Source organism: Umbelopsis ramanniana (genome assembly GCF_025399195.1).
Source record: "Umbelopsis ramanniana AG unplaced genomic scaffold K450scaffold_39, whole genome shotgun sequence".
NCBI lineage: Eukaryota > Fungi > Mucoromycota > Umbelopsidomycetes > Umbelopsidales > Umbelopsidaceae > Umbelopsis > Umbelopsis ramanniana.
In genome coordinates this window covers 155,324-182,661 of record NW_026252125.1, presented here as the reverse complement: position 1 = coordinate 182,661, position 27,338 = coordinate 155,324, and the positions used below count along the sequence as shown (strand labels likewise).

At 44.0% G+C, this 27,338-nt stretch overlaps 14 protein-coding genes and 1 non-coding gene across 15 annotated transcripts; 6 read left to right on the top strand and 9 right to left on the bottom strand.

Moving 5' to 3' along the window:
* The first annotated feature begins 51 nt into the window (after nucleotides 1-51).
* K450DRAFT_247680 (uncharacterized protein) lies at nucleotides 52-3,100 on the top strand. The gene is made up of 7 exons (XM_051590105.1): nucleotides 52-138; nucleotides 208-291; nucleotides 382-552; nucleotides 617-720; nucleotides 782-895; nucleotides 964-1,098; nucleotides 2,835-3,100. Exons 1-7 carry the CDS (start codon nucleotides 99-101, stop codon nucleotides 2,841-2,843), a joined length of 657 nt encoding a protein of 218 aa, XP_051443398.1. The 5' UTR covers nucleotides 52-98; the 3' UTR covers nucleotides 2,844-3,100.
* A 1,472-nt stretch (nucleotides 3,101-4,572) lies between these two features.
* K450DRAFT_247677 (uncharacterized protein) lies at nucleotides 4,573-5,114 on the bottom strand. The gene has a single exon (XM_051590104.1). The coding sequence runs from the start codon at nucleotides 4,960-4,962 to the stop codon at nucleotides 4,672-4,674; it is 291 nt and encodes a 96-aa protein (XP_051443397.1). The 5' UTR covers nucleotides 4,963-5,114; the 3' UTR covers nucleotides 4,573-4,671.
* Nucleotide 5,115: 1 nt separating this feature from the next.
* On the top strand, nucleotides 5,116-5,585 carry K450DRAFT_247673 (uncharacterized protein). Its single transcript, XM_051590103.1, has one exon. The coding sequence runs from the start codon at nucleotides 5,190-5,192 to the stop codon at nucleotides 5,544-5,546; it is 357 nt and encodes a 118-aa protein (XP_051443396.1). The 5' UTR covers nucleotides 5,116-5,189; the 3' UTR covers nucleotides 5,547-5,585.
* A 746-nt stretch (nucleotides 5,586-6,331) lies between these two features.
* K450DRAFT_247670 (uncharacterized protein) lies at nucleotides 6,332-7,358 on the bottom strand. The gene has a single exon (XM_051590102.1). The coding sequence runs from the start codon at nucleotides 7,128-7,130 to the stop codon at nucleotides 6,495-6,497; it is 636 nt and encodes a 211-aa protein (XP_051443395.1). The 5' UTR covers nucleotides 7,131-7,358; the 3' UTR covers nucleotides 6,332-6,494.
* A 512-nt stretch (nucleotides 7,359-7,870) lies between these two features.
* Nucleotides 7,871-8,956, top strand: K450DRAFT_247667 (uncharacterized protein). The gene has a single exon (XM_051590101.1). It carries the CDS (start codon nucleotides 7,985-7,987, stop codon nucleotides 8,555-8,557), a length of 573 nt encoding a protein of 190 aa, XP_051443394.1. The 5' UTR covers nucleotides 7,871-7,984; the 3' UTR covers nucleotides 8,558-8,956.
* On the bottom strand, nucleotides 8,702-12,541 carry K450DRAFT_247657 (uncharacterized protein). The gene is made up of 10 exons (XM_051590100.1): nucleotides 11,918-12,541; nucleotides 11,572-11,854; nucleotides 11,151-11,510; nucleotides 10,952-11,064; nucleotides 10,760-10,878; nucleotides 10,194-10,692; nucleotides 9,944-10,118; nucleotides 9,777-9,869; nucleotides 9,192-9,707; nucleotides 8,702-9,094 (listed from the first exon to the last, which is right to left on the bottom strand). Exons 1-10 carry the CDS (start codon nucleotides 12,500-12,502, stop codon nucleotides 8,847-8,849), a joined length of 2,991 nt encoding a protein of 996 aa, XP_051443393.1. The 5' UTR covers nucleotides 12,503-12,541; the 3' UTR covers nucleotides 8,702-8,846.
* A 1-nt stretch (nucleotide 12,542) lies between these two features.
* On the bottom strand, nucleotides 12,543-13,740 carry K450DRAFT_247650 (uncharacterized protein). Its single transcript, XM_051590099.1, has 2 exons — nucleotides 13,428-13,740; nucleotides 12,543-13,363 (listed from the first exon to the last, which is right to left on the bottom strand). The coding sequence occupies exons 1-2, from the start codon at nucleotides 13,617-13,619 to the stop codon at nucleotides 12,605-12,607; spliced, it is 951 nt and encodes a 316-aa protein (XP_051443392.1). The 5' UTR covers nucleotides 13,620-13,740; the 3' UTR covers nucleotides 12,543-12,604.
* A 148-nt stretch (nucleotides 13,741-13,888) lies between these two features.
* K450DRAFT_247647 (uncharacterized protein) lies at nucleotides 13,889-15,842 on the bottom strand. Its single transcript, XM_051590098.1, has 2 exons — nucleotides 15,752-15,842; nucleotides 13,889-15,650 (listed from the first exon to the last, which is right to left on the bottom strand). The coding sequence occupies exon 2, from the start codon at nucleotides 15,450-15,452 to the stop codon at nucleotides 13,998-14,000; it is 1,455 nt and encodes a 484-aa protein (XP_051443391.1). The 5' UTR covers nucleotides 15,453-15,650; nucleotides 15,752-15,842; the 3' UTR covers nucleotides 13,889-13,997.
* K450DRAFT_247634 (uncharacterized protein) lies at nucleotides 15,393-20,086 on the bottom strand. The gene is made up of 20 exons (XM_051590097.1): nucleotides 19,988-20,086; nucleotides 19,789-19,919; nucleotides 19,591-19,688; nucleotides 19,465-19,526; nucleotides 19,123-19,405; nucleotides 18,824-19,047; nucleotides 18,548-18,756; nucleotides 18,406-18,474; nucleotides 18,160-18,320; nucleotides 18,053-18,092; nucleotides 17,841-17,972; nucleotides 17,328-17,775; nucleotides 17,160-17,249; nucleotides 16,980-17,082; nucleotides 16,738-16,906; nucleotides 16,612-16,661; nucleotides 16,137-16,537; nucleotides 15,956-16,069; nucleotides 15,752-15,870; nucleotides 15,393-15,650 (listed from the first exon to the last, which is right to left on the bottom strand). The coding sequence occupies exons 2-20, from the start codon at nucleotides 19,856-19,858 to the stop codon at nucleotides 15,514-15,516; spliced, it is 2,979 nt and encodes a 992-aa protein (XP_051443390.1). The 5' UTR covers nucleotides 19,859-19,919; nucleotides 19,988-20,086; the 3' UTR covers nucleotides 15,393-15,513.
* Nucleotides 19,859-20,292, bottom strand: K450DRAFT_200403 (uncharacterized protein; the record flags this gene model as incomplete). Its single annotated transcript, XM_051584631.1, has 3 exons — nucleotides 19,859-19,919; nucleotides 19,988-20,162; nucleotides 20,199-20,292. 3 exons carry the CDS (start codon nucleotides 20,290-20,292, stop codon nucleotides 19,859-19,861), a joined length of 330 nt encoding a protein of 109 aa, XP_051443389.1.
* On the top strand, nucleotides 20,199-21,403 carry K450DRAFT_247627 (uncharacterized protein). Its single transcript, XM_051590096.1, has 4 exons — nucleotides 20,199-20,460; nucleotides 20,520-20,603; nucleotides 20,685-20,860; nucleotides 20,969-21,403. The coding sequence occupies exons 1-4, from the start codon at nucleotides 20,388-20,390 to the stop codon at nucleotides 21,077-21,079; spliced, it is 444 nt and encodes a 147-aa protein (XP_051443388.1). The 5' UTR covers nucleotides 20,199-20,387; the 3' UTR covers nucleotides 21,080-21,403.
* Nucleotides 21,389-22,745, bottom strand: K450DRAFT_247620 (uncharacterized protein). Its single transcript, XM_051590095.1, has 7 exons — nucleotides 22,561-22,745; nucleotides 22,419-22,496; nucleotides 22,178-22,362; nucleotides 22,037-22,113; nucleotides 21,890-21,970; nucleotides 21,748-21,824; nucleotides 21,389-21,676 (listed from the first exon to the last, which is right to left on the bottom strand). Exons 1-7 carry the CDS (start codon nucleotides 22,733-22,735, stop codon nucleotides 21,537-21,539), a joined length of 813 nt encoding a protein of 270 aa, XP_051443387.1. The 5' UTR covers nucleotides 22,736-22,745; the 3' UTR covers nucleotides 21,389-21,536.
* Nucleotides 22,746-23,169: 424 nt separating this feature from the next.
* K450DRAFT_272987 (uncharacterized protein) lies at nucleotides 23,170-24,124 on the top strand (the record flags this gene model as incomplete). The annotated part of the gene is made up of 3 exons (XM_051593070.1): nucleotides 23,170-23,451; nucleotides 23,514-23,667; nucleotides 23,742-24,124. The coding sequence occupies 3 exons, from the start codon at nucleotides 23,170-23,172 to the stop codon at nucleotides 24,122-24,124; spliced, it is 819 nt and encodes a 272-aa protein (XP_051443386.1).
* A 1,163-nt stretch (nucleotides 24,125-25,287) lies between these two features.
* Nucleotides 25,288-25,361, top strand: K450DRAFT_t69. Its single transcript has one exon. It is a non-coding gene; the product is annotated as a tRNA-Asn (tRNA).
* Nucleotides 25,362-26,588: 1,227 nt separating this feature from the next.
* On the bottom strand, nucleotides 26,589-27,240 carry K450DRAFT_247616 (uncharacterized protein). The gene is made up of 2 exons (XM_051590094.1): nucleotides 27,132-27,240; nucleotides 26,589-27,070 (listed from the first exon to the last, which is right to left on the bottom strand). The coding sequence occupies exons 1-2, from the start codon at nucleotides 27,226-27,228 to the stop codon at nucleotides 26,799-26,801; spliced, it is 369 nt and encodes a 122-aa protein (XP_051443385.1). The 5' UTR covers nucleotides 27,229-27,240; the 3' UTR covers nucleotides 26,589-26,798.
* Between the last annotated feature and the right edge of the window lie 98 nt (nucleotides 27,241-27,338).

Sequence of the window (27,338 nt, the reverse complement as noted above, 5' to 3'; positions counted from 1 at the left end):
CACTTTCCAATTTGACTATGGGCACGCGCTGCTGTTGCATAGTCAAAAACGCTTCGACGCTGCGTATAATTCCCGTGGCCATCCCTTGAATTCGACAAATGTCCTCCACGGAAGGAGAGGCCCAGAAACTCTTCAAAGGTGAGATTGCTATTAGAGCAGCGTCCGAAGGCCAAGCTATGGCTAAACACTCTACGTAAACCTTTCTAGATATGGAGCTTGAGGCGCTTCTCAAGCAAAGAAATCAACTAGAAGAGATTTCTGCTGCAGAGAAGAAACGTGCCGATTCCCTCCGTGAGTAACCGCTTTTAATCTTTTTGGATCTCGTGTCCTGCTTGCTGATCATTTGCTAATCGTGTTGGTATTGTTTCATCGCATATGTAGAATCGGAGCTGTCTGTCATCCAAAATTCATTCCAGGAACTCAAGCTAGCTCACGAAACTGCCGAAAAAGAAAAGCATGAAGCTGAACATCAGGTTGCATCATTAAAGCGTAGCAGTGCTGAACATTTGGCGACCATCAGCAGTCTTAAGCTGGATCTGGCCAGAGTGAGAGGTACGATTTACGACCCAATGGTTGTTCATACCTATGATCTTACGTCTAACTTTCGAGTTTACAGAGGAGAACATTGATGTCAATGGAAAACTTCGATCGCTCGAGCTTACAAAGGTCAAACTCGAAATCGAGAAACAAGAACAGAGTTCAGAAAAGATGACTGCCCAGGTGCGTATACGCATTGTACAGTAGGAAGACATGGTGTATACTGACTTCCAATTGCTATCAGCTCATGAGTCAAGATCTCAAATCTAAGCTCGAGACACTTACCGAACGAAACGCCTATAATCAAAAGGAGATGTTTAAATTAGAGCAGGAGATGAACATCCAGCGCGAGAGACAAGTAAGCATTTGGTGATCTGTAAAGCATCTTGTAGACGACCTATACTGACAAATAGAAACTTTGTGTAGCGCCTGACTATCACCCAACTCCAAGAAGAAAATATCAGTATGAAGAAGGAAAGAGACATTTTGCAAAGCCAATTGAAAGATCTTCGAGAAGTGGAGACCGAGCTTGGTCCCAAGTTACGGTCGTCTGAAGCAAAGGTCAAAGATCTTGAAGAACGACTGGATGAACTCAACCTTCAACACCAGCGAGATCGTAAATCCAATGAAGAAATCATTACCGTTAGTCAACGTCACCGTAGTGTTCTAGAAGCAGAAATCTCTCAAAGTCGATCCAAGATTAGCCAAATCGAAGCTCAGGCACAGCAACAAGTAGATAACCTCAGGGCCGAAAACGAAACGCTTAAGACTAGGATCGTTGAAATTCAGCAGAAACTGGAACTAACAAGAGCACAGCTTCAGAAGCTTACTGGAGTATCCACTACACCTCGAAGTCCAGATGCAGCTGTTGTTCCCGGCGAGCCAATAGCGAGCAGCAACCTATTGAGATTGATTCAAGAATATGAAAGCGGCGGAAAGCAATGGGACGATATTTACGAAGATTACTTCAAATTGAGAGGCGATTACAACAAGCTGACCACTCAGAGTGAAAGCTTACGCACCTCAGCTGATCGTCTTTTGCGCGAGAAACGTGATGCTCAGCAGTACTACTCTCGCCTTGAAGACGAACTGACCAAGTTACGATCTTCTCTACATACTGCTAACCAACGAGTTAAGAAGTTCGCTGATGAACATGAACAGTATGATACTGCTGTAAGTTGAATACAAAAGAGAGCAAGGGATAATAACGAAAATCTGCTTTTGAATCGCCTACTAACGCCTGCTGTATTCTAGAAATTACATATGGAGACCACAATAAAGCATCTGCAACAACAAAAAGATGCTCTACAGGTATCGCTGGATGATACCAACTATCAGCTTCGATATCTTCTCCATGATGTTGCAACGCGTGGCGATCCCTACTCATCTGTCATCAACCCATCCAATGGATTGGACTCTGCTCCTCCCTCCATGGCTGAAGGCGATTTAGTGTTTAAAAATATTGCCGAGCTGCAAGAGCAGAACCAAAATCTTATCAACAAGCTACGAGAAGCCCAGCAAGCTTTGGCATCAAAGCAGCAACAGATGGATCTAGCCAGTAATGAAGACATACAATCAACCGCCGCATTTGATTCAGCCTTTGAAAATGCTGGAACGCTCATCACCAAACTTCGCGAACAATCCACCTCCAGCGAGCTAAGGTAAATTATCATTAGTTATACAGTCCTTTTTTGACGAAACGACCCTACAAACTGAAACACATTGCTTTAATTTTATAGACTTCAAGCCGCTGTTAGTGAGAGAGATATGTATAAGAAAATGATGCGCGAGGAAACGATCGGTAGGACCGACAGCGAACAGTTGCAGGCTCAAATTAGCAAATATGAAGAAACTGTTAAATCATATGAAGCGACTTTAGAATCCATTCGACTGGAGACTACCCGAGACGTTGGCCATCTCAAAACAGAATTAGAAGAATCTCAAAAGGTAGCAACGTCTCTTCGTCGAGATATAGCGCAAGCCAACGCTCAAATTGCCCACTTGCAAGAGAAGTGTGAGAAACTCGTCAACACGAGCGAATCTCGAAATGCTCAGATCAGCGAACTTCGACGACTTTCTACCGATTTGGAGCAACGCCTTGCCGCTCGTGAGAACATGATCCACGACCTTAATGAGAAGCTTATGGCTAGTCAAACTAAAGAGGAGCTGATGCGAAATGAGAACACTTATATCACAGCAGAGAAGAACGCCCAACAGGAGTTGTACGAACGTTTGAAGGCTGAAAATATGAGACTCGAAACTGAGCGATCGAATAGCGCCAAGTTACTTGGGGAACTCAATGCTAACCTTAGAGCCAACACGAGCGAATCGTCCCAGTTTGTCGATCATCTAAAGCAACAGGTCGAGCGCTTGGAACGCGATTTGCAGCATGCTAGAGATACCATCCAGTCAACAGAGCGACAGCTTCGTGATGCACAACCTGCCGACCTCCATCAATGGCAAAAGCGATACGACGAGTCTCAAGTCGAACTTCGCTTGCTTAAGGAGACCCATTCCGAAACGACGACCAAACTTCGAGCGGCCAATGAACAAGTCACTATCCTCACTGTTCGTTTGCAAGATGCTGAAAAAGATATCCAACGATGGAAGAATCAAGTCGAACTTGGTACGGCTGCGACGACGACGTCCGGCGATGATTTGGTGGCTCAAGAACGTGATGATCATGTCAAGCGACTTACCGCTGCACAATCTGAAATTAGTTCTTTGCAACAACGCGTGGACGAATACAAAGCGGCAGCTGATAGCAATGAGAAGGCACTCCAAGAATTCATTGAGACCCACAAAAATTACTCTGAGGGTATGGAGGCAACACTGACTAAGGCCAGCGAAGGCATTGCCCAGCGCGACGCAACTATCAGCGAACTTCGTTCAGAATTGACCAGTGCATTCAAAACCACGCAAGAAGCGAATGAACAACTATCTCAAGCGCAACAAAAGTGGGAGAAGGAGAGATCCGAGCTCATGGAGCAAACCAGTCAAATCGAAGAAATCAAGTCACAGGCTGCAGCCTCCGTGGAAACCATTCGAGCAGAAATGGATATTCAGCTTCGACTTGTACATGAGGCTGAACAGAAATACCAGACCGAGCTTGCCTCTCGCTCACAAGATCAAGAAACCATCCAATCTCTCCGAACGGACATTGAACAAAAGGTGCTTGAAATCAATGAGAGAAAGCAAGAATCTGAATTGGCTCAAAGCAAGCTGCAGAATGCTGAAGCGTCATGGCAGAGACAGAAGGAGCAATTTGAAGCCACGCAGCAAGAACTTTACACCAGATTCAAGGAGTCACAAGAACACGAAGACAAACTGGCCGTACAAATCCAAGAGCTCATGGCGTCCCTTTCCACCAAATTCGATGCATCCACCAACGGTGTACCGAATGGTATGGACATTGCGTCACTCTCCGATAGAGTGGTGCAAGAACTTCGAGAAGTGAATGCATCTTTGCGCAGAGATAAGGAATTGCTCGACGTTCGACTGACGGATGCTAGCCAAGAGTTGCAGCGTACTAAAGGTGACATGGAATATGCTCAACGGCTGCTCAAGCAAACACGCGAAGCCTTGGAAGAAGAGCGAAAGCACCGTGCAGCTAGCTCCGCTGCCGATAGATCCAAACTGGAAATGCTTAACCAAGCTGCTGCATACAAGGATAGCAATGACAAATTGCGCGAACTTCTCAAGAAAATGCGTTCTCAGATTCAAGATTACGAGCAACGCATCCTTACCAGTGACAAGGAAATTGAGCCTTTGAAACGTAAGTTGTGTTACACGATTAGTTTGGAGAATCCCGTATAGCAGCCATAACTCATGTCAATGCTATTTGTAGTCAAGATTCAGACGCTGGAAGCCGACTATAAACGTTCGCAGGATCATGTTCAGATGTTGGAACAGAGCCAGAAGGAATGGACTGCTCGCACCACTGAGATCATGACACGATACAATGTGAGCTTCTTCATATTTTCACCCCTTTACTATGAAACAGTTTGTTAACCCCATTATTTTATTTTTTAAAAAAAAAAAGAAAACCGATCCAGCTGAAGTTGCAAAGTTGAACGAACAAGTCCAAAGTCTTGAGACTCAAAAGGCTACAATGGAAACTCAGATCACCCAACTTCAGGCACAAGTTAAAGAATTAGAGGAGAAGGCAGCTAAGCTCGAAAAGATGAGTGCTGAACGCGGCCAGATGGCTATTCGATTCAAGCGAATGTACACTAGTGAAAAGGAGAAGAACGATGCTATGAATGCGAACGGAGCTAATGTGAGTTGTGTTATGTATGAGGCGACGGACCATTTTGGATACTGAACGGTTTCTTCATTTTTACAGAAGGCATCAGAGGAGAAGCAGGGTCTGGAAAGTCGCATTGCTAAACTCGAACAAGAAAAGCAAGCGCTGGAGGCCACCATGGCTATCTTTGAAAAAGAAAAGAAAGATCTTGAGCAACGAGTCAGCGAGATTGAAAAGGAGAAGGCAGAGGCGGAGCAGAAAGCAACGACTGCCACGACTCAACATAATAATCTTAAGGTAAGGATTTGAGAACTACCGTTAAACTCGATAAAGCAAACCATGGACTCTAACTCTCCTATCTATCTAGACCAAGCACCATCAGCTTCTGTTACATGCTCGCGGCGCAATGACAGCTAAGAAGGCAGCGGAAGAAGAAAAGGATAAAATTGAAAAGGAGCTTAATGAACTCAAGTCCAAACAAAGTCAAGGAGCAGCAGCTGGTATATCCGATGAAGAATCACAAAAGCTGAAAGAAGAGAAGGACGCGGCTGAAGCCAGTCTTGCCCGCCTCAAGGTTAAGCTGTCCATGTTGGAGAACAAGAACAAAAAGCTTGAAGAAAAACTTGGAGCTACCACTGTGACCCGCACTCCGCTTACTTCCACTAGCAATGATAGTAGCGTAGCTGTTACTTATTCAGGAGAGAAACGGGAAGCAGAACAGATTGTTCAAGAACCAGCAGCCAAGAAACAACATACAGAATGAACAACCTCTTCTGTTTGACTTTTCTTGATTTTGTAAATATTACCTGCATTTACAATGTTTTTTGTCACCACCCACTATTAAAGCAAGATATTTGGCGATACATAGAGTAGTTTGTTCATCACGATAAAGCGTGTGTCAACTTGAAAGCTTTTTAAAGTAAAAACTAGACACCTTGAGCATGTTTTCTTTTAAAGGGTGTATGGTTAGCATAACAACGAATGAGTTAGCAAGCAGAAAGAGGCTACGGATTATTTAGCCTGGTATTTTTTGGCAGTCAGAGAAATTAAAGCAGTAGAAGCACCTGAACTGTGTTTCAAAAGATTCTTGGCCGTACTACGCACTTGGCTGACATGCCTGAACAAGACAATCACGACAAGCAGCCTTTGCTGTCTGAATACGACAATAAAGCCAATGTCGCTGAACCAGCTGTATCAAGTCCAGACGTGCGCATAGAGCTTTCCGCTTCTCCTCATGGTAAGGTCCACTAATGGTGCCTGACCTCGTCTTGAACCGGTAGTCAATCACTTACTTAAGCTGCACATCTCCAGATATAACCCTTTTCGAAGCTGCTCAGCGTGGCTCCTTCCACGATGTTCGATATTTGCTAGACAACGGAAAGGCTACTACAAATGACTTGGATCCCCAAGGCATCCCTGCCTTGCATTATGCGGCTCTGAGTAACCAAGACGTCATTATCAAGTATCTCATCGATAGAGGCGCTACAGTCGACTTCGAAGCCGGTGATTTGAAGGCTACAGCTTTGCATTGGGCAGCAAGGTATAGGATGTTCTATTTTAACGTGGTACGGTATGAGCTAGCAAGACTAATGTAGTACTAGAAATGGACGCTTGGCAGCCGTGCACAGACTCATCAAGGAAGGTGCAAACCCATCCATCAAGGATGGACAAGGCTTTAACGCTTTGCATTTGGCTGTTCATTCGTCTCAGGCTATGCTTGTCCTGTATTTTCTATTTCTTGGCATGGACATCGACGCCATTGACACTGTAGGCGGACATACACCATTGATGTGGGCAGCGTATCAGGGCGATGCCTTGACTGTGGATGTTCTTCTTCGATTTGGCGCCAACATAGCTGCAACAGACAATACCAAGCTAACACCGCTCCATTGGGCGGTTGTGAAAGGCAACAAAATCTGTATTCGCAAAATGTTGGAATACGGTGGAAACCCAGATGCGCGAAATGAAGATGGTAAAACACCGCTCGACTTTGCCAAAGAAAAGAATCTATCGTATGTTTGGGACCGAGCTGTATTGGAATTTGAAGTGGCCGCAGAAGAAAACCCCAACATGAGCTCACGGATAGGTCAGATCCCGGGATCCAAAGGAAAACGATGGTCAAGGGTATTGTATTCTTTTTTGAATAGCGTAGACATCTCGTTCCTTTTATCCATAAACCTAACCTCTCTCCTCGCCAGACGACTGTCAATCGCCTCATATATATCCTCCCTTTCATTGTTTTAGGCATTATCTTCCGCACACTCGCTGCTTTTCCGTGGTACTTTGGTTTGCCACTCAGTATTGTAGAATTCCTTGCTATGCATGTTGGAATTGTCAAGTTTGTCATCCCGGTTCCTACTCCGGACGCTATGTTGAAAACACCCTATTTTTCAAGTATATTCCAGGCAACGTCTTTCTGGGTCTTGGTCACCTGGCTAGTCGTGATTGCCAAATGTGAGTATACCTTCTTGGCATGTAAACAATCTGGGCTGATAGGGAAACTAATCGATGGATTTTTAGCCACTTCGCACATGCTCTTTACGAATTTTGTTTTCATTGCGAGCTATCTCATTGCTATGACTGCCTTCTATAGGGCCGTCTTGGCCGATCCTGGTTTCATTAGCAAAAACCTCTCCAGGGAGGAGCAGCGAGCCGCTGTATTTGACCTGGCCGAGGAGCAGCATCTGGATATCAGACATTTCTGTTTTACTTGCTTGGTAAGTTTTATGAAGCTTTTGTTACCTCAACAACGGTAGGAGTATACCACTAACCGGCATCTTCCGGGATGTAGATTAAAAAGCCACTTAGATCCAAGCACTGCAAGATGTGCAATCGATGTGTTGCTCGGTTTGACCAGTAAGCATGTTCGTGTGTTTTTTGGTGGGTTGACAGCGCCTATATCTAACGCCATGTTGTAGCCACTGCCCATGGATCTTTAATTGCATTGGCGTTAAGAACCATAGACCTTTCATGATATTTTTGGCCAATATGATTATTGCCATTGTTGCCTTTGAGCTCTTGGCTCTTGAATGTAAATGTCCAACGGTCTTTTAACTTGATGTACCTGTCCATTCGTTTTATTCACACGCATTCTTGTTTGTAGATTTCAATGTTTACGCACCCATAATACCACTTGAACCAGAGACCACATGTTTCCTAGGTGAAACTGCTTGTAGCTACTTTGCCTACGACACTTGGACCATGGCGTTAGCTGTTTGGGCTAGCATACATCTTAGCTGGTCCTCCTGCCTTTTGGTTGTCCAAGCCTATCAAATATCAGTGGCCACCACTACCAACGAAAGTGCAAATGCCCATCGGTACTCTTACATGAACGGTAAAGATGCGGGACTTGTGGCCAAGATAGCAGCTGGAGCTGGAGGAGGCGTTGCTGGATCGGATGGACCTGATGTGGGACCTAACGGATTCGGTGATTTTGCCGCCAGTGGAGAACCAGAGCCCGACCATGCCGGTCATCATCATCATAGAGGCGGCGGCGGTCTGTCCGCTATTCCTTGTGTACAAATGTTTGCTGGTGTTCGATCGCTTCGAAGACAACGAGGTGGACGTCGGCAAAGAGGCAGCCCTGGAAACCAAGCTTCTGTCAACGCATTCGATTTTGGCTGCTGGAGCAACTGTTTAGAATTTTGGACAAAGGGTCAAGAAGGTGCTTTGAAGGACGTCAACTGGTATGCTCTATACGATGTTGATGAAATTCGAAGAAAGCCTTATAGGATGAACCCCAACGGCGACGATGACGAAGAATTCCAAGTATAACATGATACATATTTTTTTCCTGCTAGTATATGAACAATCTTTGTACGGGTCGAATTCAATGCATTTATTTTCCTATTACCTTTTTTTCCTCTCTACGCCATACTATTGTTCTTCCTGATAAAGCATTCGCGCACAGTGTTATTAAATTCGATGGGTTTGCATGCCGCCATGATGGTGAATATTTCTAGACGCCAGGTATTTATTGACACAGTGAAAGCATACTTTGCTTTCTTAAGCAGTGAATAGCAAGACATTTAAAAATGAAAGAGACTGGTCCGTTGCACCACATTTATGTCTGCCGAACACCATCGAGACAGCTGACTCCACGACGTCCACCTCCAGCCACCAGCTGAACTTGCGTGCCGAATTCAAAAGGATTTCCATCGTAAGCTACGAGTTCTGCAGGTTGGCCGGCAGCGAGGATACCAACGGGAGAGCCATTTGAGTGATGCAATCCAAAGATTTCTGCCAAGTTCCAGCTGACGAAGCCTACAGCATCTGCATCAGTCAAGTTATTGTTGGTAGCGAGGTTCCAACCTAAAAAAAAAATCAAAGAGAATGAGTGATCTGACATAGCTTTACGGCGTGAACGGTTCAAAAGGTCCAGGAGGCCAATGCAAAACATGAAACATACCTGCGTCCCAAATCAAGTTCCTAACGTAGCCGTCATCAGCATCCAGACTAGCTACACCAACAAGCACGCCCTTGGCCACCAAAACATCCAGGCCAGTAGCATCTTGCATAGGCTTACCGCTAAGGCAGTGTCGTTGGCCCCAGAAAGCAGGTCGGCATCTTGGAGGAGCTAGAATGACAGGGATTTGCGCAGCAGCAAGATGATCGGCCACTAGCCAAGCTTCTGCGCCGCCTAGAATAACAAATCGAACAAGGCTTCCACCATGCAAGCTTTTGATATGTTGCTTCATCTTGATGATTTGAGCAATCTCATCCTTGTCGTCCGTTTGAATCACCACAGGGAGTTGTCCTTTCGCTGCACGCGCAAACACGTTATCATTGGTGTCCTTATCAAGGTTGGACACGAGCAAACGTCGTATTCCAGCAATTTGCTCAGACTTGGCCGGTTCAGGAACAATGGTAAGCACAAAGTGCAATGCTGCTTCCTCCTTGATGATGATGTCGTCTGCATCCAGTACTTTCAACAGCAAGAATAGGCAAGTCAATACTCTGCAACCAAGTGCTATCAGTGTGCCAATTTACTTACCGGTATTCTCAGCTCCAATCTTGAAGGCTACAGATACACCAGCGACCACCTTATCTCCCATCACAAGCGGCTGTGTGATGGAATGAAGAACACCTGCATCAAACAGCAATATCAAGGTCAGAATTGGAATGTGGATGAAGCATAATCCAAGTGATGTTATAAGCTACCCGCTCTATATGGCTTTTCAAGATGCTCTGTTCCGAACTTGAGTCCATCAACGGCCCTTGTGATGGTCTTGTGCAGATCAGGATCGTTCAACTTGTTATCAGCAAAGCCATCATGTGTGCTGGGCTCACTGATCATTTCAACGAGACCAATTCGAGCACCAGTTGAAATCAATCCCTGTCATGAAGAAAGATTAGTAAAGTAACCATGTGAAGGAAAGAAAATCCACCCGATCTTGGGGAATGCACGTACCGGAAGAACATAACCGCCATTGAGATCAAAAACAGCGCTCTTGTTAGGCCAATCGATCTTGTCTCGACCACATCCTGCACCAGAGCATATGATGGTGCCATTCTCCACAATAACATAGAGCTCATCCTCCTTACGAATAGCCTTTGTGTTATCGTAAACGGTATTTTTGGCCAAAAACAGTTTTCCAATGTTACGTAGAACAAAGCTGTCTGTATTGGGGCTGCATGCTTCGGTAAATGTAACCGGATTTTTGGAGCCATGATCTTCAAGCTTCAAGCTCTCGCCATTGACAATAGGAGCACGATCTTTACGAGCATCTTTCTCAGACTGGCTAGGTGAGCCATTGTTCAGGAGAGAAGAGAGTACATTTTGAGGAATATCAAATGTGCTGTTGAATTGTTGCTTGATACCGTCAACAATAACATGATCAGGACGAGCTCCAAGTCGAAGTGGATGTCGTTCCCAGATAACAATATCTGCATCCATTCCAGGTGCAATGCTAAGAATCTGCGGTTAGACGCTGAATGGATGGCGTTTCTTTATCTATTTTTTCGCAGTATACATACCTTCCGATGCGGTGCGAAAGACCCATGGCAGACGCTGGGATAGTAGTAACAGACTGTAATGCCTTGTGTTCTTCAAGTCCGTAATGGTATGCCTTAGCAGCCTCGTGCACAAGATCTTGCTGTTTATGATAAAGTAAAATATGCTTCAGAAACGATACGCATAGCGTGAAGGTGACAGTTGGCCAAACTTACAGCAGTGAGGACGGGGTGATCGCTTTTGAAAGCGACGGGAATGCCTGCTTCACCTAAAATCTGAGCTGCTCGAACATTGCCGTCCATAGCTTCAAACTTGTAGCCCCACATATCTATGAGATGAATAGAATGATGGATTCAGTGATAAATATGAAAAAGGCACTATTGAACAGCATATCAAAAGAAACATATAGCTTACCGGAAAAGGTTGCAATGGTAATATTTCCTTTCGCTCGCTTGATGACTTCAGGAACCTTCCAAGCTTTCAAAGCATGGTGGAAGGCGGTGATCTCGAAATCATATTCAAGCGAATGGCGTACCATCGCCTCAAGATCATGCGGTTCATAACAGTGAATGTTGAGCTTTGTATCTCCGCGCAAGAGAGCTACCAGGCTCTCTAGTTCCAGGTCCTCTGGGAAGGGAGTAGAAAGACGAGTCTTTTGATGATGGTGAGAGGATGAATTGAGGCGTTCGGCAGCTTCGCACCAGTCGTCTTGCTGATTCTTCAGCTTGCTAGCATTGTTGAACCATTTTCGGAACAAGTATCCTTCTCCCATTCCTAGCAACAACAACATCAATGTTCAGCCCTATATTTAACACTGGCAAGTCGGATAGCTTACGTGTGAGTGGCATAGCGCCTTCGGCATAGCCATAGGACCATTTGGGATTCTCGCCACAGGCCATCTTCATGTATCGCCAAATCTTCTCTTCGCTTTCATCTGCTCCAGCTGAGACTTGCATATCTTCCACTGAAAGAGTCGACACTGGCCTTAACTTGATAGCAAGCGCTTCACCGCCCATGAGATTTCCAGATCCAGGCAGAGCTAAGCTGGTAGTAACACCTCCGCTCATAACGATACCTAATGCGGGATCACTGGGATTGAAAGCTTCGAGAGCACGGACCTAAGGAAAGGACGTTGTAGATAGGGTACGAATTGATTTAACAGGATGTTATGGGGTACATACGTAGGGAGTGTTAGGGTTGGTTCCCTCATTGCCGTCGGTCGTGGCTTCCAACATGGGGAGAGACTCGACGCCGATGTGCGAATGCATATCAACTATACCCGGGGTGATGACGCGCGACTTGGCGTCAATGATATCGTATTCAGGCAGGGTTTCGATATTTTTTTCGACTTTCTGAATGAGGCCATGGTCGACCAAGATATCGTATCCATCGAGGTACGAATTGCCCGTCCAGATATATCCGTTTCGAATCAGCAAGGGAGGGGTATTGGGAACAGCTCTGGGGTTCTTTTCTCGTCTCGAGGATGCCTTGCCGGCTGTTTTGCGAGCTTCAATAGCACTGCATTGTTGAATACCGTGCTCTAATGTCCTTTCCGAGATACCGGGGCTTTGAACGGACCCAATATCATGGCTATCGGTTGCGGTTGGGAAAATAGCAGTTTGGCTGACTGAAGGGGTCAGGGAGGCGAGATAAAGAGATGTGGCCAAAAATACCACAGCAGCGGAAATGAGGGTAATCTTGGAGCGCGTTTTGGTTGACTTCCTTGGAGAAGCCAGCAATGGCTGGGATGCATTATCTCCAGGCATTGTGAGAAAGTTAGCGAAGAGCTGACCAAAGTAAAGAAAAAAAGGGGCAGTGTAAAAATTTATGCTTTTTGCTCATTTTATTACTTTTCCATTCAACAACAGCTACAACTTCGCCTTTTCCTGCTGTTGACGACGTGCAGCAAGCATTAAGGCAGAGCCAGCTCTTGAACCAGTTGGACGACCGAGCTTCTGGCTAATCCAGTCGCCAATATGAATCAATTCCTTAAGATCGATACCGGTATCGTACCCCGATCCATGCAACATATAGACCACATCTTCAGTGGCGACATTACCCTTGGCTCCAGGGGCATAAGGGCATCCTCCAAGACCAGCGATGGATGAGTCGAATGTTCGAATACCGTAGTCCAAAGAGCACAGAATGTTGGCCAGCGCCTGACCATAGGTATCGTGGGTATGAACAGCGAATTTATCGGCTGGCGCAACCTTGAGAACCTCGTCCAGCATTTTCGCAATAGCGCCGGGAGTTCCCACACCAATAGTATCGCCTAAACTAATTTCATAGCATCCCATATCAAGAAGACGTTTGGAGATATCGGCGACGATTTTGGGTGATACTGGACCTTCATATGGACAACCAACAACACACGAGATGTATCCTCGAATCTGTACGTCCTTTTCACGAGCTACATCCATGATAGCCTTTACACGCTCCAGAGACTCCTCCAAAGTACAATTGGTGTTTTTCTTGTTGAAAGTCTCGCTTGCTGCGCAGAAAATAGCCACTTCCTTGGCACCAGCATCGATGGCTGCTTCCAATCCCTTGAGGTTGGGAGCTAAAACAGGATATGAGATGTTGGGCTTTTGAGTGATCGATGTCAAGACTTCGCGGGCATCAGCCATCTAGAAAAGTTGTGTTTAGCGCGACGATGGGCCAAAATCAAGCATGAACTGTGTCTTTCTTTACTTGAGGGACCCATTTTGGGCTAACAAAGCTAGTGGCCTCAATAGCCGTCAATCCAACGTTGGAGAGCTTGTTGATGAGTTCTATCTTAACTTCGGACGGGATGATTTGCTTTTCATTCTGAAGACCGTCTCTGGGTCCAACCTCTACGATTTTGATCTTGTTCGACGCTGATGCAAACGATCGTTGAATCATATGGCGCTGATGAGTAAGAAACCGTTAGGGACAATGAAAGCGCTAGCCATGAATGAACACTGAAATCACATACTGGCTGCAAGGCAGCTGTGCGCGCTACACTAGCAAGTCTCAACATAAGGTTAATAAGCAAGTCTTTGACGGACTTGTCCTGTCGAAAATATCTTTTATAAACCATGGGGTAGTCGGCTATTAATATAACCTGAAATCCTCACGATCAGGTGACATTCCGATCTGTTGCAAAGACGTTCAAAGTATACACACTGAAGTGAGGTGTGCTCATTTGAAGAATAGACCTCTCAAAGGTATTCTTCAATGGCTACTAAATACATTTATTCTCTAATTACAATGATAATATTTCACACTAGATTCTCTGCACTATTTATCAATGTCCAGCTTGTACCATATGAGCAAGCCAGCGACTAGCAGGCCGACAACCATGCTCACTCCAGTCATGACTCTATTAAGCTGCTGAAAGTTTTGCTTCATGGTTGATTTAGCGGTAACACGCTGTTGGTGGATAGGTCTAATTACAATGCTAGGGGAGGGTGGTAAGTGTCGGGTAGTTGAGCCGTAGTGGATGGGATCGTGGTTATATTGAACGGAGCTGACGTTGTACGCTTTAAGGACATCTGGATCCGAAGGAGCAAAGGCTCCTATCCACCAGCACGGGAAAGCCAGAAAGCCAAAGAGAAACAGTATTGTCTGTATGCTCCAAAACGCATCCTCTGGCGGGGTTGAATTATATGAGTAACCCTTTTCAATGGCATCGATGTCAATCATTTGTCGCTGTGAAGATATGATATTTCTCGTGGCTTGAGCAATTGGACAGGATGCTTCGCTGACTGATAATGAGGACACTGTGGGAAGCCTGCGATGCATGCCAGTACCGATCCGCATGGAACTTGGAACTGACGACGTTTCAGTTGAAAAGCTTTTCCAAATTTCTAGGGCTAAACCTCGGTGCTGCTGAATATCAGGGCTATCCCTCAGAAATGGTTGATAATCGGTTGATCTCGGGGTGGTCGAATACTGGCTGTATTCTTCCTCCATTGACTGTGGATCATCACAGTCTGTCCAAGTGTGTCGGGTGAGCACGCGCTTCAGGGGCATGGGTAGAAAGTATGGAAATGACCATGGCCTGGATACTTCGTGTGACGGGTGAGCAGCATACGGACTTAGATGTTCGGCATCGCTTGGTCTGGTTTCTCTGAAGCTGATGTAAGTTTTTTCGTCTTCGGATGCATGCTGGATGGTTACACTATAGCGCTGAGACGCCTTTTTCCCATCCACCGAGAGTTGGGAAGAAGTCCTTTGGGAAGAGTAGCGATACGGCTGTCCAATGGATAACTCTTTTGTTATCGTGTCCATACTCGATCGTCCAGATGTTGGAACCAAACTATCATACTCAGATGATGCTGGGGTATGACGGTATTTTTTTCCAACAAACAAATGAGTTTCGTGGTCTGACTTCCAAGTCCTTTGACTGTGAGGGCCACTTTCTGCAAAAGACGAAGCCGGTCGTACTTTGCCTGATCGAAAATATGAAAAGGTGCTTGGCTTGGAAGCTCGATACAGCACAGGCGGTGCGGAAGAACCGCGAAAGCCTGCCAGAGCAAGGTGTACAGCCGAAGGAGGACTGGGACTATTAAAAAATGCATCATTTTCACTTTTGGCATTATCGGTCAATGGCATCCAAGCATGAAGAGCCATGATGAGACCAAGTGAATGAGAGACATGACGAGTTGAGAAGAGAATGGAGCCATTTATTATATTGTTAGTGAGCTCATGTCCGTGACCAGAAAAGTTAACACACGGAGAAAGGCGCCACATTTGGAAGGCATGGTGTGTGCGTGTTTTTTAAAACAAAGCTCTTTTGGCAGTTTAGGAACCTTCAATCTTCCATGTCCATAAACGCTTCTGCAGCCGTGCGAATGCGCAGTTCCTTCTCCATCATCGAACTTAATATTTGGTGCAGTTCCTGTTCGTTCATTTCATGGTATAATACGTCAAAAGCCATCAAGTACAGATCTGTAAACGATGATCAGGATTATTTTTTTTAGACTTTACAAGATTGGAGCTGCCGACACAACCCCCCAAGTCAAGAAATGATCTGCAAATGACGTCCATACCTTTAGCCCAAGGACACTCTCGAATAGCGCGATAGAATACCACTTTGGCTCGATCATGGTTTCCCTCCCGAAGTTCGTACTCAATATAAATCTTCCATAATGCAATGGAGCTCCGGGTCCTGATCATCATAGCAAACACACGATTAGAGTAGGTCCCCCATTCTAGTGAACTCCACCGCACGAGGTCAGTTGATGGGGACTTACCTAGGACATTCAACTGCCCTTTCAAACAGGGAGCGCACCATGTTGGGATTGTAAGGCACATGATGATGAAGCTCACTATAGATGGCAAACTCCCATAAAACATAATTCGGATCGCTGGTGTCAAGTCGGTTCGGCTCAGTAAATCTGTAACCTTCTTTGAAAAATATCGACATTCACTTACCGTTCAATGGCTTGGTTGAGATGCTGCCTGACTCGATTCTCTATCTTGGTTCTGGCTTCGTTCCACATAAACAGCGACAGCAGGATAGTATTATTTGGGAATAATTCTAAACTACGCGTAAGCATATCACGCATGACCGATGGTTTGTACCCGCCGCGTTTCGAGCTGTGGCGATAAAGCATTCTTCCGTACGCCACGAGTAGCATTTCATTGTCGATGGACCGCTCGACTCCCCGGTCTGTATAGTATTTCCAGAGGCTTTCAAACACTTCACACGCCGCTTCAACGCCCTGTGTGAGATATTCAAACAGCCCTTGGCAAACAAAATATTGATAGGCGTTGTGATAATCATGTTCCGTGACGGCCAGCGTCGTCAGGTATGATATTTTTTGCGCGAAAAACTATGTCAGTGCAAAAAAGGCGGTTAATGCATACACGTTCGCTTCAGTCAGGATAGGTAGACGATGCCACTTACGTTTCTTGCTTTCAACACTTGAGTAGTACTTGGTACACTCTCATCATCAACTAAAAACGAGTGTTAGCAGTGCTTAATTTAGCAACATGGGCCACTTTTTTTTTGGGGGGGGGGAACAGTACTCACGCCTAGGGACGTCTTCAGCCATACTGAGTAAAATGTTGAGTGCCACCTCCAAGCGGTCTAGATCGAACTCTAACTCTGCCAGCATACGAAATAGCAAAGGAGCATTGGCTCGTTCAGCAGCATTAAGGCCATTTAACATGGAAAGTGCAGTATGGTACACTTTTCGGGCCTAGTCAATGACACCGTATTAGTATCTCGTCTATTATCACTGGAAAGTAAAAAATTCCCCCAAGGTCACTTACCTCCGTAATGTTGTTGTGACTCTTTTCATGTTGCGCATAAGCGTTCCACAAAATGAGGTTATTTCTATCGTCTTTCAGAAGACTTTTAGCCAGTTTCGCTCCCCTACAATTTGATGATGAGATATTTAGCTTGGACGTGTGTGTACATCGGCTAAGTCAACACGTGCGATTCACTCTTACCATTTAATATTCACGGATGAATTAAACGACAAATAGCACAGTCGAAGATGTTGATCATCGGAAATAGCCAAAAGCTGATCAAAGGCGTTTCTGTGGCACAGAACAGACATGTGTTGTTAGTGAAGGTTGAATAACTCACTTACGAGGTTGATTGTATCAATGGCTTACCGGACAAAGTTTATATCCACTTGACTATCTAAACGGTACTGTGGAGTACATGAAAACCATTGATCGTGTTTGGCAAAGAGTTCATCCACACCTATGGGAAACGAGCAGCTAGGGACTCCAAAGGGAGTCGGTGAGCCTGTTTGTCTCTCTGGTTCCATGGCTATGCCATCGATGTATGTCAATAAACGTCCAGTGTCATGTGACGTTGGTGGCCAAAACTTTTGTGAAAGGACTGGACCAGCCAGGTGATTATGAGTAAATGTGTCGGTGGTAAATGGCGTATTGGTTGAGATTTGTGGTGGAATGTAGGGTAAATTGAGGAAGGTGAAAAATGTGTACATGAGGTGTTGAAGATTTTGCCGCGTCTTCAGCTGGAACATCAAAGGTCGTATATCATCGAACATGACGATAACGTAAGGATCTTCGTCGATGTCTTGTGCTTGAGTATCTGTGAAACGTGGGGGTGTCAGTAGATCAATATATATTTTTAGCCATGACTCCTACTTCACGTACTGTTGATTCGTAGAGGTGTGCGTCGGTTGTAGTCCTTTTTCTTTTCAATGCTAACCCATTCATCAAATCCTACTCCTGTATCGTCGTTCTCTACAGAATAACCTTTTGGAATATCCGATGGTGATTCTCCATCTGATGAAAAATGTACTCATTTGAATTAATTAGAGTATAAGCTTTGCATGAAATATCTCGATTGGCATCATCCAACTTACTGCTTTTGGCTCGGTAGAAATCTTGCCACCCTTTGGCACCCTATCGTAAAAGGAAATGAATACCGATGATCAATTTTTCGCAAAGGATAACGTGCAGATGACGGTACCTGTTCTCCGAATCGTGGTATCTCACTGTCCCAGAACATCTCAAATTCCATGAGCATCTCACTGAAAGTAATCTGGAGATTCTGCATGGTAAATATCCGAGGAGGGAACAGGTTTATCTCCATGATGGCCTGGAAGCATCCAAATGCACGTTCAATGTATCCTGCAAGTTGTTTGTTAGAAGGCTGTTGGTGGTGGGGTGGAAAGTGCAGTGAGATGTAAGTAATTTAACCATAATTTGAACTAACCTGATTGCTTCAGAAATAAGCAGCATCGCAAAAATATGTATATCATGATAGATTCCGCATCTTCTCGCTCTATCGTTTCCTTGTTAGTGAATTCCTTTCCTTTCATTGATCCTTTTCTATTATATCTTCCAATATAACTTACCTGCATACGTGTCTCGAGATTTATCGTTCTCCAATCTTCGTACGATGTTGCGTAATCCGCTCAAGCACTCCTCAAACACTTGCAAACACTGCTGGAAGGTGAAACTCGAAAAGCTGGTCTGCCGAAAATTCACGTATTCCGTCCATAACGATATGGAATTGGTATTCTCTCCAAGCACACTATCCCACTTGGTCAGGATCGTTTTGGTACTGGATGCAAGATAGTCGTTAAAACACAACGTTGTAGATAGTTTCCCTTTTTACGTTTGATACCTACTCCCAAATCTCAGATGCACAACGCATATATGGTAGCAATAGTTCTTCACAGCCAGGATTTTTTTGTAATGCCTTTTCAAATATACTGAGTTTCACTTCCGCTATACTTGCTTTGGTGGCCTTGCTTTTGGCAGTAGTGCCTCGTCCTGCTGCTGAGTTTAATCCAGCACTGGCAGTATCTTGAAAAGCTATGAAACTGAGCCAAAGCTTGGCATTATTTGGTTCCTGTAAGTTAGATTTGTCGTCAGTCTCTAAACTGACAAGGAAAAAAGGCGCTTATACATTGTATCCAGTCGTTACCTTGTCTAACTGACGATTGAGTTCTATGGTTCGGCGTTTAACATACTCTTCAAAGCTCTCGCCTATGCTTTCCTCCTGTTCCTCCTTCACCTCAACGACATCCTGAGGTTTCTTAGGTGTTTCGATAGATCGGTAATCGACTTCGTTAGGGTCAGCTTCAACTGCATCGGTTGCATTGGTAGCCTTAGGTTCTTCAGTCAGCTTGATTTCTTCATCCAAGGTTATATAGTCTACCGAATCTCCAGCCATGGTGTGGTTTATACTCTCGGGATTGAGGTTAACTCTGCTTCCTTCATTAGCTGCTGGTACGTTGACATTGATATACTTCTTAAAGGCACTCACCGCTTGAATGCTTTGTCGGTCTCCATCCACGTATACTTGGAATCCATGTACCGCTGTACGCGCTATTACAAATTGAAATTAGTGTTTGTTAACTTCCGTGCATTTAAATAATAACATGATAACTACCTTCTCTTTCCTGGTATCAACCATCACAAGCACTTTGCCAGCCTTCGCACTGGCATGGTCAATTTTTAGCCATCGAGGCATTCCTAACACTCTACCGCCTGCAACGTCGACCTGTCAGTTTCACATCACTTTAACTAACGTCTTCTTGAGATTGAACTGCTAATACCTCCGGATCGTCGATATGACGGTATGTCGTACCTATTGGATTCCCCGTAAAAAAACGCATCTTTGTCGCCTTTTTTATCAATGTAAAAGATACTGCCGCCATCTACATACGAACTGGAGGATTTGCCATGCTTCCCTCTATCTTTTTCCTTCCCTCTTTCCGGCTGTTGATGTGTATTTGTTAGAAATTATGTGGTTAAAGCATATAGAGTTTAGTACCAGCAACCCTTACTTCGCTTTGTCGAGATCGCTTGCTGTGCGATGATCTGTCGGGCGATCGTGATCGTTTCCGGGAATGACGAGAGCTTGGGGATCGTCTTCGTTCCTTGTGCGATCGCTCTTTCCTAGATCTATGCTCGGATTCTTTAGGCGATCGAGGCTTGTCTGTACACCTTGTGAGTAAACGGCTATAACGCAACTAGAGACAGCACGAATGCACCTACCTTCTACAGTTGGAGCTGAAGAGAAAGACGGAGGAGGCGCTATGTTAGGAGCGCTCCTAAACGTTGGAGCTGGTGGAATCGGAGGCGTCGGCATTCGCTAAGAGAGCTCTAGGAAACAGGGACACCGCAGCGGTTCTTTGGCAGCGGTATCAAAAATGCGGACTCTGCCCAACCCGCCTGCAAGTCACAATGTCTTTTGTCCACCATGATGCAATAGCTCTGACTAATTCTATTCTAGCCGAAATCGAGGAAACTGGTGAAAGTAAGAAGAATCTAGCTCGAAGTCTCACAGGTGACATGAATTGACTAGTTTGTCTTTAGTTGACGATGCACATAATCGGCAATTATACGCACTTTTCGGCGCGTCGTTCTTATCGGCACTGAATCTCATTGACAGACAAGCAGGTAGGTTCTGAATGAGTTGGTAAAGAAAAGATCAAGCTTCCATCACGCATGCTTATGATTGTGCCCTTTCGAAAACTGTAGTTAAAAAGGTGGTGTGTCCTGCCCAGCGAAGCTTTATCACCATCGCAGAGATATCAGCCCCAGATCCGAACGTTATTCACGCACCCAAATGTCCTACTCGATGCTTTCTGAAAAGACCGTATTGCACTTGCGAAATATTCAGTAGCAAAGTGGTATATAAGTCTGAAATAACTATGGTAAATGCGTTGCTTTTATGTTTTACATGTACATTATTGAGAAGTAGAAGGAATGCAATATTAAATCTGATACATTTTTTCATTTTCCTTATTTTTTGGGTTTTGCAGTGCGAGCACCTACTTGCGGCAAATCTAGCAGAGAGACTGAAGATAATACCGCAAGTTCAACTTACGGACGAGGAGTTTGGTGAAGCACTCTACCTTTTAAGAACGCCATGATGTGCTCATTTGATCTCGTTCACATTTACGGTGACCATCTCCGCTCGAGTTGGAGGGTTCAATAGCCATAGTCATCGTCGCTGGAAAGCTGTTCTGAGGAGGCTAGACACAAGTACGTTGAGCATTTGGAACTCCTGTTAAGTTGTCACAGGATTTATGCTATGAAACCCTACCATATTCATCATCCAAGACATCATCATAATCCTCTTCTTCGGGGTAATCGTTCTGATAAAAGTCTTCGGCTACAGAGGATGTTAAATAAGCAAACTAATTTTAATGTTCATGAATAAATTTTTTATGTGTACATACCATTGGAGTCTTCATCCTCTGAGTCCCCGACATCACTATCGTCCGAATCATCATTCATGAGTTCAAGCTCCTCATCAGCCCAGATACTAAATGAAAAGTTAACTACGTTGAACATGTATAGCAATGAATGAGTAATGACACCTTAAACTTACAGAGCTCCGATATTATGGGACGGAAATGCGGATTTTACGGCAGTGTCATCACGATAGTACACATCATATACATATCCGTCGTCGTCGTCGACGGGAGTTTGTGAGAACTTTTTCGCCTCTTCGTCACGCTCCTCCACTGTACGTGCCATTTGAGGATCAGTAATTTACCAGCGATATAATAATGATGCTAAATGATGATCATCGTACCTGTAAGATATTCTTTCACCATAGAAATGAAGTTACACATAACAGTATCGTCTTCTGTCTCGTTCTCTAATAATATGCTTTTGTGTGAAAGCGGTAATGAGCAATAGATCACAAAAAAGTTTATCTATACCATGTCACTTACTTGGCGTTTGAATCCTTTTCTTTGACAGCATCATAAAGTTGGAACAAATCGGCCGACATCTTATCGGCTGCGCTTTCAACTCTGTTGAAAGAATTGAGTTAGGGCATCCTTGACTAGCAGTGCAAATGCAGGCAATAGTAAACATACTGTGGAGGTCCTGCAGGCTGTTCCTTCTTGCGCCGGTTTTGTTGAATGACTCTATATCGTGCAGTTCTGGCATCCACCTTTTGGAATCCATCTTGTGTAAGACATTGCTCACGCAAATGATCTAAAAGCACCTTATATTACCTGTTGTTTTTCTGCGCGTTGCTCTTTTCGACTTTCCACATCAGGTGTCATTGGTCGACTTCCAGGTTGTATTCTTCGGGATATCCTCTCTTTCAGCTTTCTGGCTTCGATGATGTTCTTGAACGATTGTTCTCCAACCGTTTCCGCTAACCTGAACAGTCGGGGTACAACAGGTACTTCGCCGTCTTCAATCTGATAAATACTCTGATTGATATTTCGAAGTTTGCTGTATAACACTTACCCTTGTCGTTGAGTTCAGCATTCTTGCGTATTTTCCTTTGACCTCGGTTGTTCTGGCGCTCAGCTTCTTGCTGAACCACTAGAGGAAAAGGTCAGTCTTTTTTTCTTGCTTCTGATTATTTTTGCTGATTACAGATCCTTACATAAAGCTTCCAAAGGCTCTTCATTTCGCTTGCGTTTGATGCGAAGGATGGTCAACTGAGGCTCACTTGACTTTACCGTCGCCGGTCGAGATTCTTTCCTGATCAAATTGCCTCCTTCAACATCATTTGGCACTTTTGGTCGAACAGGTGATTGCACTTCAGTGTGTAATGACATGGAAAGCAGAACTGAAGTTTCATGCTTTGGAGATAAAAAGTCACGTTTTTAATCCCGGCTGGCTCCACATTGCTTGCCCCTCGATCTCGCTTTCTTTAACCTATTACTTCTCTATAATCTCAACTACACCTTTTGTAAAAAGAATATCTAGCCTTTAACCGTAATGACTCTATTCTTTTGTCAATAATGCTTAGGTATGGACCTCCAATTTTAACTGCACGGTAAGAATCAGCTCCCTGATATGGTCTGAATGTAAGACATGATCTGGTGAGACACTGTCTAATAAGGACCGCGCAGTTATTATAACTGGTCCTGGTAAGCTAAAGGAAGTTGTTAAATAAGTGAAATGGATGATTTTTCAAAGAGTATAGTCGGTGTAAATGGAAAGCCCGCTAAATTCCACGGTCCTCGGTTCTACACCTCCTTTTTCCCACATGATCCCAATTGAACCAAGACCGACTTTGGCCGGACGAAATGCCGTGGTGACTGGAGGTGCATCGGGCATCGGAGAAGCATGCGCAAGAAAGTTGTTCTCATTGGGATGCACTGTAGTCATTTCGGATGTCAATGTTGAAAGAGGGCACGCTGTTGTGCAAGAACTTATGGGTAGCACTGAAGAAGGAAGCTCAAGTAAAGCCATTTTCATAGAGACGGATATGTCACAAGGAGAAGAAACCAAGCAATTCGCGCAGACGGTCTTGAAGACGTTAGGCACTGTAAATAGACGTCCTTATAAGCATTGTGGTATACTTGACTTTGCGTACTGACATTAGTTTAGGTCCATATTTTGGTCAATTGCGCAGGTATTCAGACTGTATCACCAATCGAAAGCTTCCCTGAAGAGAGATTCAGGCTTATGAATGAGCTTATGCTGGTGGCTCCATTTTTGCTCACTCAAGCTTTCTTGCCATCCATGTACGAAGCCAAGTGGGGTAAAGTTTTATATCGATATATCCACAATTTAAACATGTTCAGTTTCTTTTATTAACCGCGCGTCTCCACATAGGTCGCATTGTCAACATAGGCTCCATCCATTCCCTTGTTGCTTCTCCTGCAAAGGTTGCATATGTCATGTTCAAACATGCTCTTGTCGGTCTGACTAAATCAACGGCAGTCGAAGGCGGTCCACATGGCGTTACGGCAAACTGTATCTGCCCATCCTACGTAAGAACACCGTTGGTTGAAAAGCAAATTGCTGATCAAGCCATCATTCGAGGCATACCAGAAAGCGAAGTCATCGAGAAGGTCATGCTGCCTTCCAACTGTGTTATTCGTCGACTCCTAGAGCCAAACGAAGTAGCGGAGCTTTGCGCCTTTCTTTGCTCGGATGCTGCTCAGTGTATTACCGGTAGTGAACAGAAGATCGATTGTGGTTGGACATCCCAGTGAGTGGCCTACTCCTCCCATATTAATTATCTAGTAAAAGTATCATATAAGCATCAATTAGTAGCTTTCTCAGATATTTGATCTGCTCTACATACATGCATCGTTTATTCATGACTATACAATTGTACCATTTTCAACGTTATTCTGAAAGCTCATCTTTCAAAAGGCTTTAGTTTCAATGTTATTGTTTATCTACAATGACATTTGATTTCATTCAAGTGTGGCGGTATAGCATGTATATAGCAGATTGTACCGAAGCCTGTGATACAATCTGTACGATTGTATTTATGAGATGCTTCATAATTTAATGCATTGTATGGCTGAACGCAGATGTATTGGCTTGTAGAAATAGCTTACTATAGCGCTGCAACGCCAAGCAGCATCGAGCAATAACTACTTGACATCGCATGCATGTTTCGAGAAATATAAGCTGCAGAGACGATATTGCGCTGGACAATATCTGCAAATGTGGTGAATGCTCAAACCATATGATGCCAGTAACCTTGGCCAGTGTTTATACTGTGAGATCATTATGTTTTCCTCATGATAATATGAAGATACATAAGCAGGCTTAGAAAAACATTAAAGGTACACATTCTGTCCTGGCCCGAGAGTTTCTGGTGATGATGGTTCTATTAACACATATGAGGCGCATTAAAATAGACACATAACAGTGGTCTAAACCACAAGCATGCCTCGATTTCTTCTTGTCATGATTTTTTCCTGCGTGGCTTTTCCAGATGGCTCTCTCTTAGTCGTATACGTTTGGGATATAAATATAGGCTACTAGCTGTAAGTGATGGACTCACTTTGAACCCATTATTAGGATTTAGACTCCAATATATACATTTTAATGAGAGAAATTTTCAGTTATACCACCAGATTGTTATAAATATTGTTCCTTTTCATTGCAGCCGCTCTCAAAGTCATACACAGGTTATTCCACCAACCGAATCCAATAATTAACCAATGCCAGTACATTTTTAATATTTACATTATATCACGCTATAAATTAGAAGATATATATTTCAAAAACACAGAGTGAAATTTTTAATCTCAATACGAACAAATATGCCTTTTGACACATTTACATGAGTGATCTTTTTATGGGTTCAACTTTTGTAACTCGTGACTTGTTAAATATAGAATTTCAAATTTCAGAAATCGCTTCCGTGGCGCAATTGGCTAGCGCGTCTGACTGTTAATCAGGAGGTTGGAAGTTCGAGCCTTCCCGGGAGCGCATTTTTTTGCATTTTTTCTCCCTGCAGTCATTAAGAGGAAATACAACAAATCTGGTTTCGACTGCATTTGCTTCTATTTTTCAACGTTCTGAAAATGAGAGTTTTCTTTTTAGATATCAGAGGAAGCCTTCCGGCCGACATGAGCGATTTTTCAGGCTGTTGTATTTGGTTCGGACTCCTTCGAACGCAATTTCAGGCGCTTTTTCGGCATCCATGCGCAATGAAAGCAAGTGCATTTTTTAGGTATTCTTGGCGAGTGATGCCTACCGTAGACAATACACTGCAATCAGTATACGCTTAATCTTTTTCGCATACTTTTTTTAATTTCTTACTCTCGTAACTTACAGATTACAGTTGTTTATAAAATAAAATTCCTCCATCACAAGAATGACTTCTCGGTACCTAACTACAGAGAATACATTAATGAAACTTCTTACCAACATGCAACTTTCTAATGATTACTCAAAAAAAAAATATTCCATTTTTTCGATTCTTTAATTAACCTTTGCCATAATATCATTTGCGCTAAAAATGACATTGTATTTAGCAGCTCATCTTGAATATTTAAGCTTTTTTAAACCTCTTTTTTGTGGGACATTATCCTTACATACGCTGCAACAAGAAAAAAGCAGGGAATAAACAAATCATAAAGCGTTGATCTATAGAATCTTTGCTTTCTACATCCCGTTTGCTACTACTTTGATCTGAGAAAATGGAACAATCAGAGTCATTAGCTCATACTGAAACAAAACCCTCTCGTAATTAAACCAATGAGATCTCGGCAGTGGGCAAGATCAAACCATGGAATGCAAAAGGTACAATTAGATGGCTCTATGTTTATTCCACAAGCTGCTCAAGCATCTCTTTAGAGTTTCGTAGCAGGACAGCGCTGTATCTGAAATAAGCGTCGGTTTTCCTTGGCAAAAAAATTCGTACGTCATGTTTGCCACCGAATCACCGCCTACTGCCTTTTACCCATGATTAGGTGCTACTGTGTCTTGAGCACCTTCGCTTAACAAACTTTAGTCAGTGTGCATGCAGCCGTAGGTTAAGGTGCGCGGGGCTATTTATACAGTGCAGTGACGAGGAATTCTAATTACATGAAATGCATATTTCATGTATTTATGAATACAGAGGTACAAAGGCAAAACGAATAGCCTCTTTCCTGGTCTTTTGCATACGAAATTCCGATTATACAGATCGCCTTCTAGTCAGGATGATTAACCTCGCTGGCTGGCCGAGAATGCATTAATGGGGTTCCGAAAAATAATATATTGTAACAATTCAAGAAAATATACAAAGATAGGTATTACAAGGTTGTTAAATGTTACTGGTGGGATTTACATGAGATAGGGGGGGGTAGTTGCATATGCTTCGTTTTTGGCCGGACTAGTTGAACAAGATTGTAGAAAAATGGCACATTGCATATGGAGCGTTTAAACAGGTTTAGGCAGTCTCAGATCCTTCGAATGCTCCTGATATGACGGAGGAGGTATATCGATCACCGAGCTGCTGTCTGGCTTTTGGTATGCGGAGGACGAAGGAGTTGCATTGTTTCGAAGTGGTGGCTGGGGGTATGGAGCCCCATAGTACATGGAGGACAATGGGTTTGGTTGCTCTGTCGAGTCATTTCCAACGACATAGCGCGGAGGATAAGAGCCTGGAGACGAATATACTGTATAAGCCGCTGCTGGCGATGCGTTTCTATCTGGAAAGGAAAGGAGTTTAGTCAAACGAAGACAATTTTTCAGCAGTCGAGGTGAACGTACTGCCGATGGCTCGTCGAGCACGCCTAATAGCTAATAGAATAGCTATGATGATGATGATAACCCAAACGATCCATAATATTCCAAGGTAGTCAGTCATATTGACTAAGCGAAGAAAAAAGAAAGAATAAAACGACTGGAAAGGCTCAACTGCTCAAATTATTTTAAATAAAAAAAAAAAGTGTCATCAGTGCATGACCTCAGATGAGC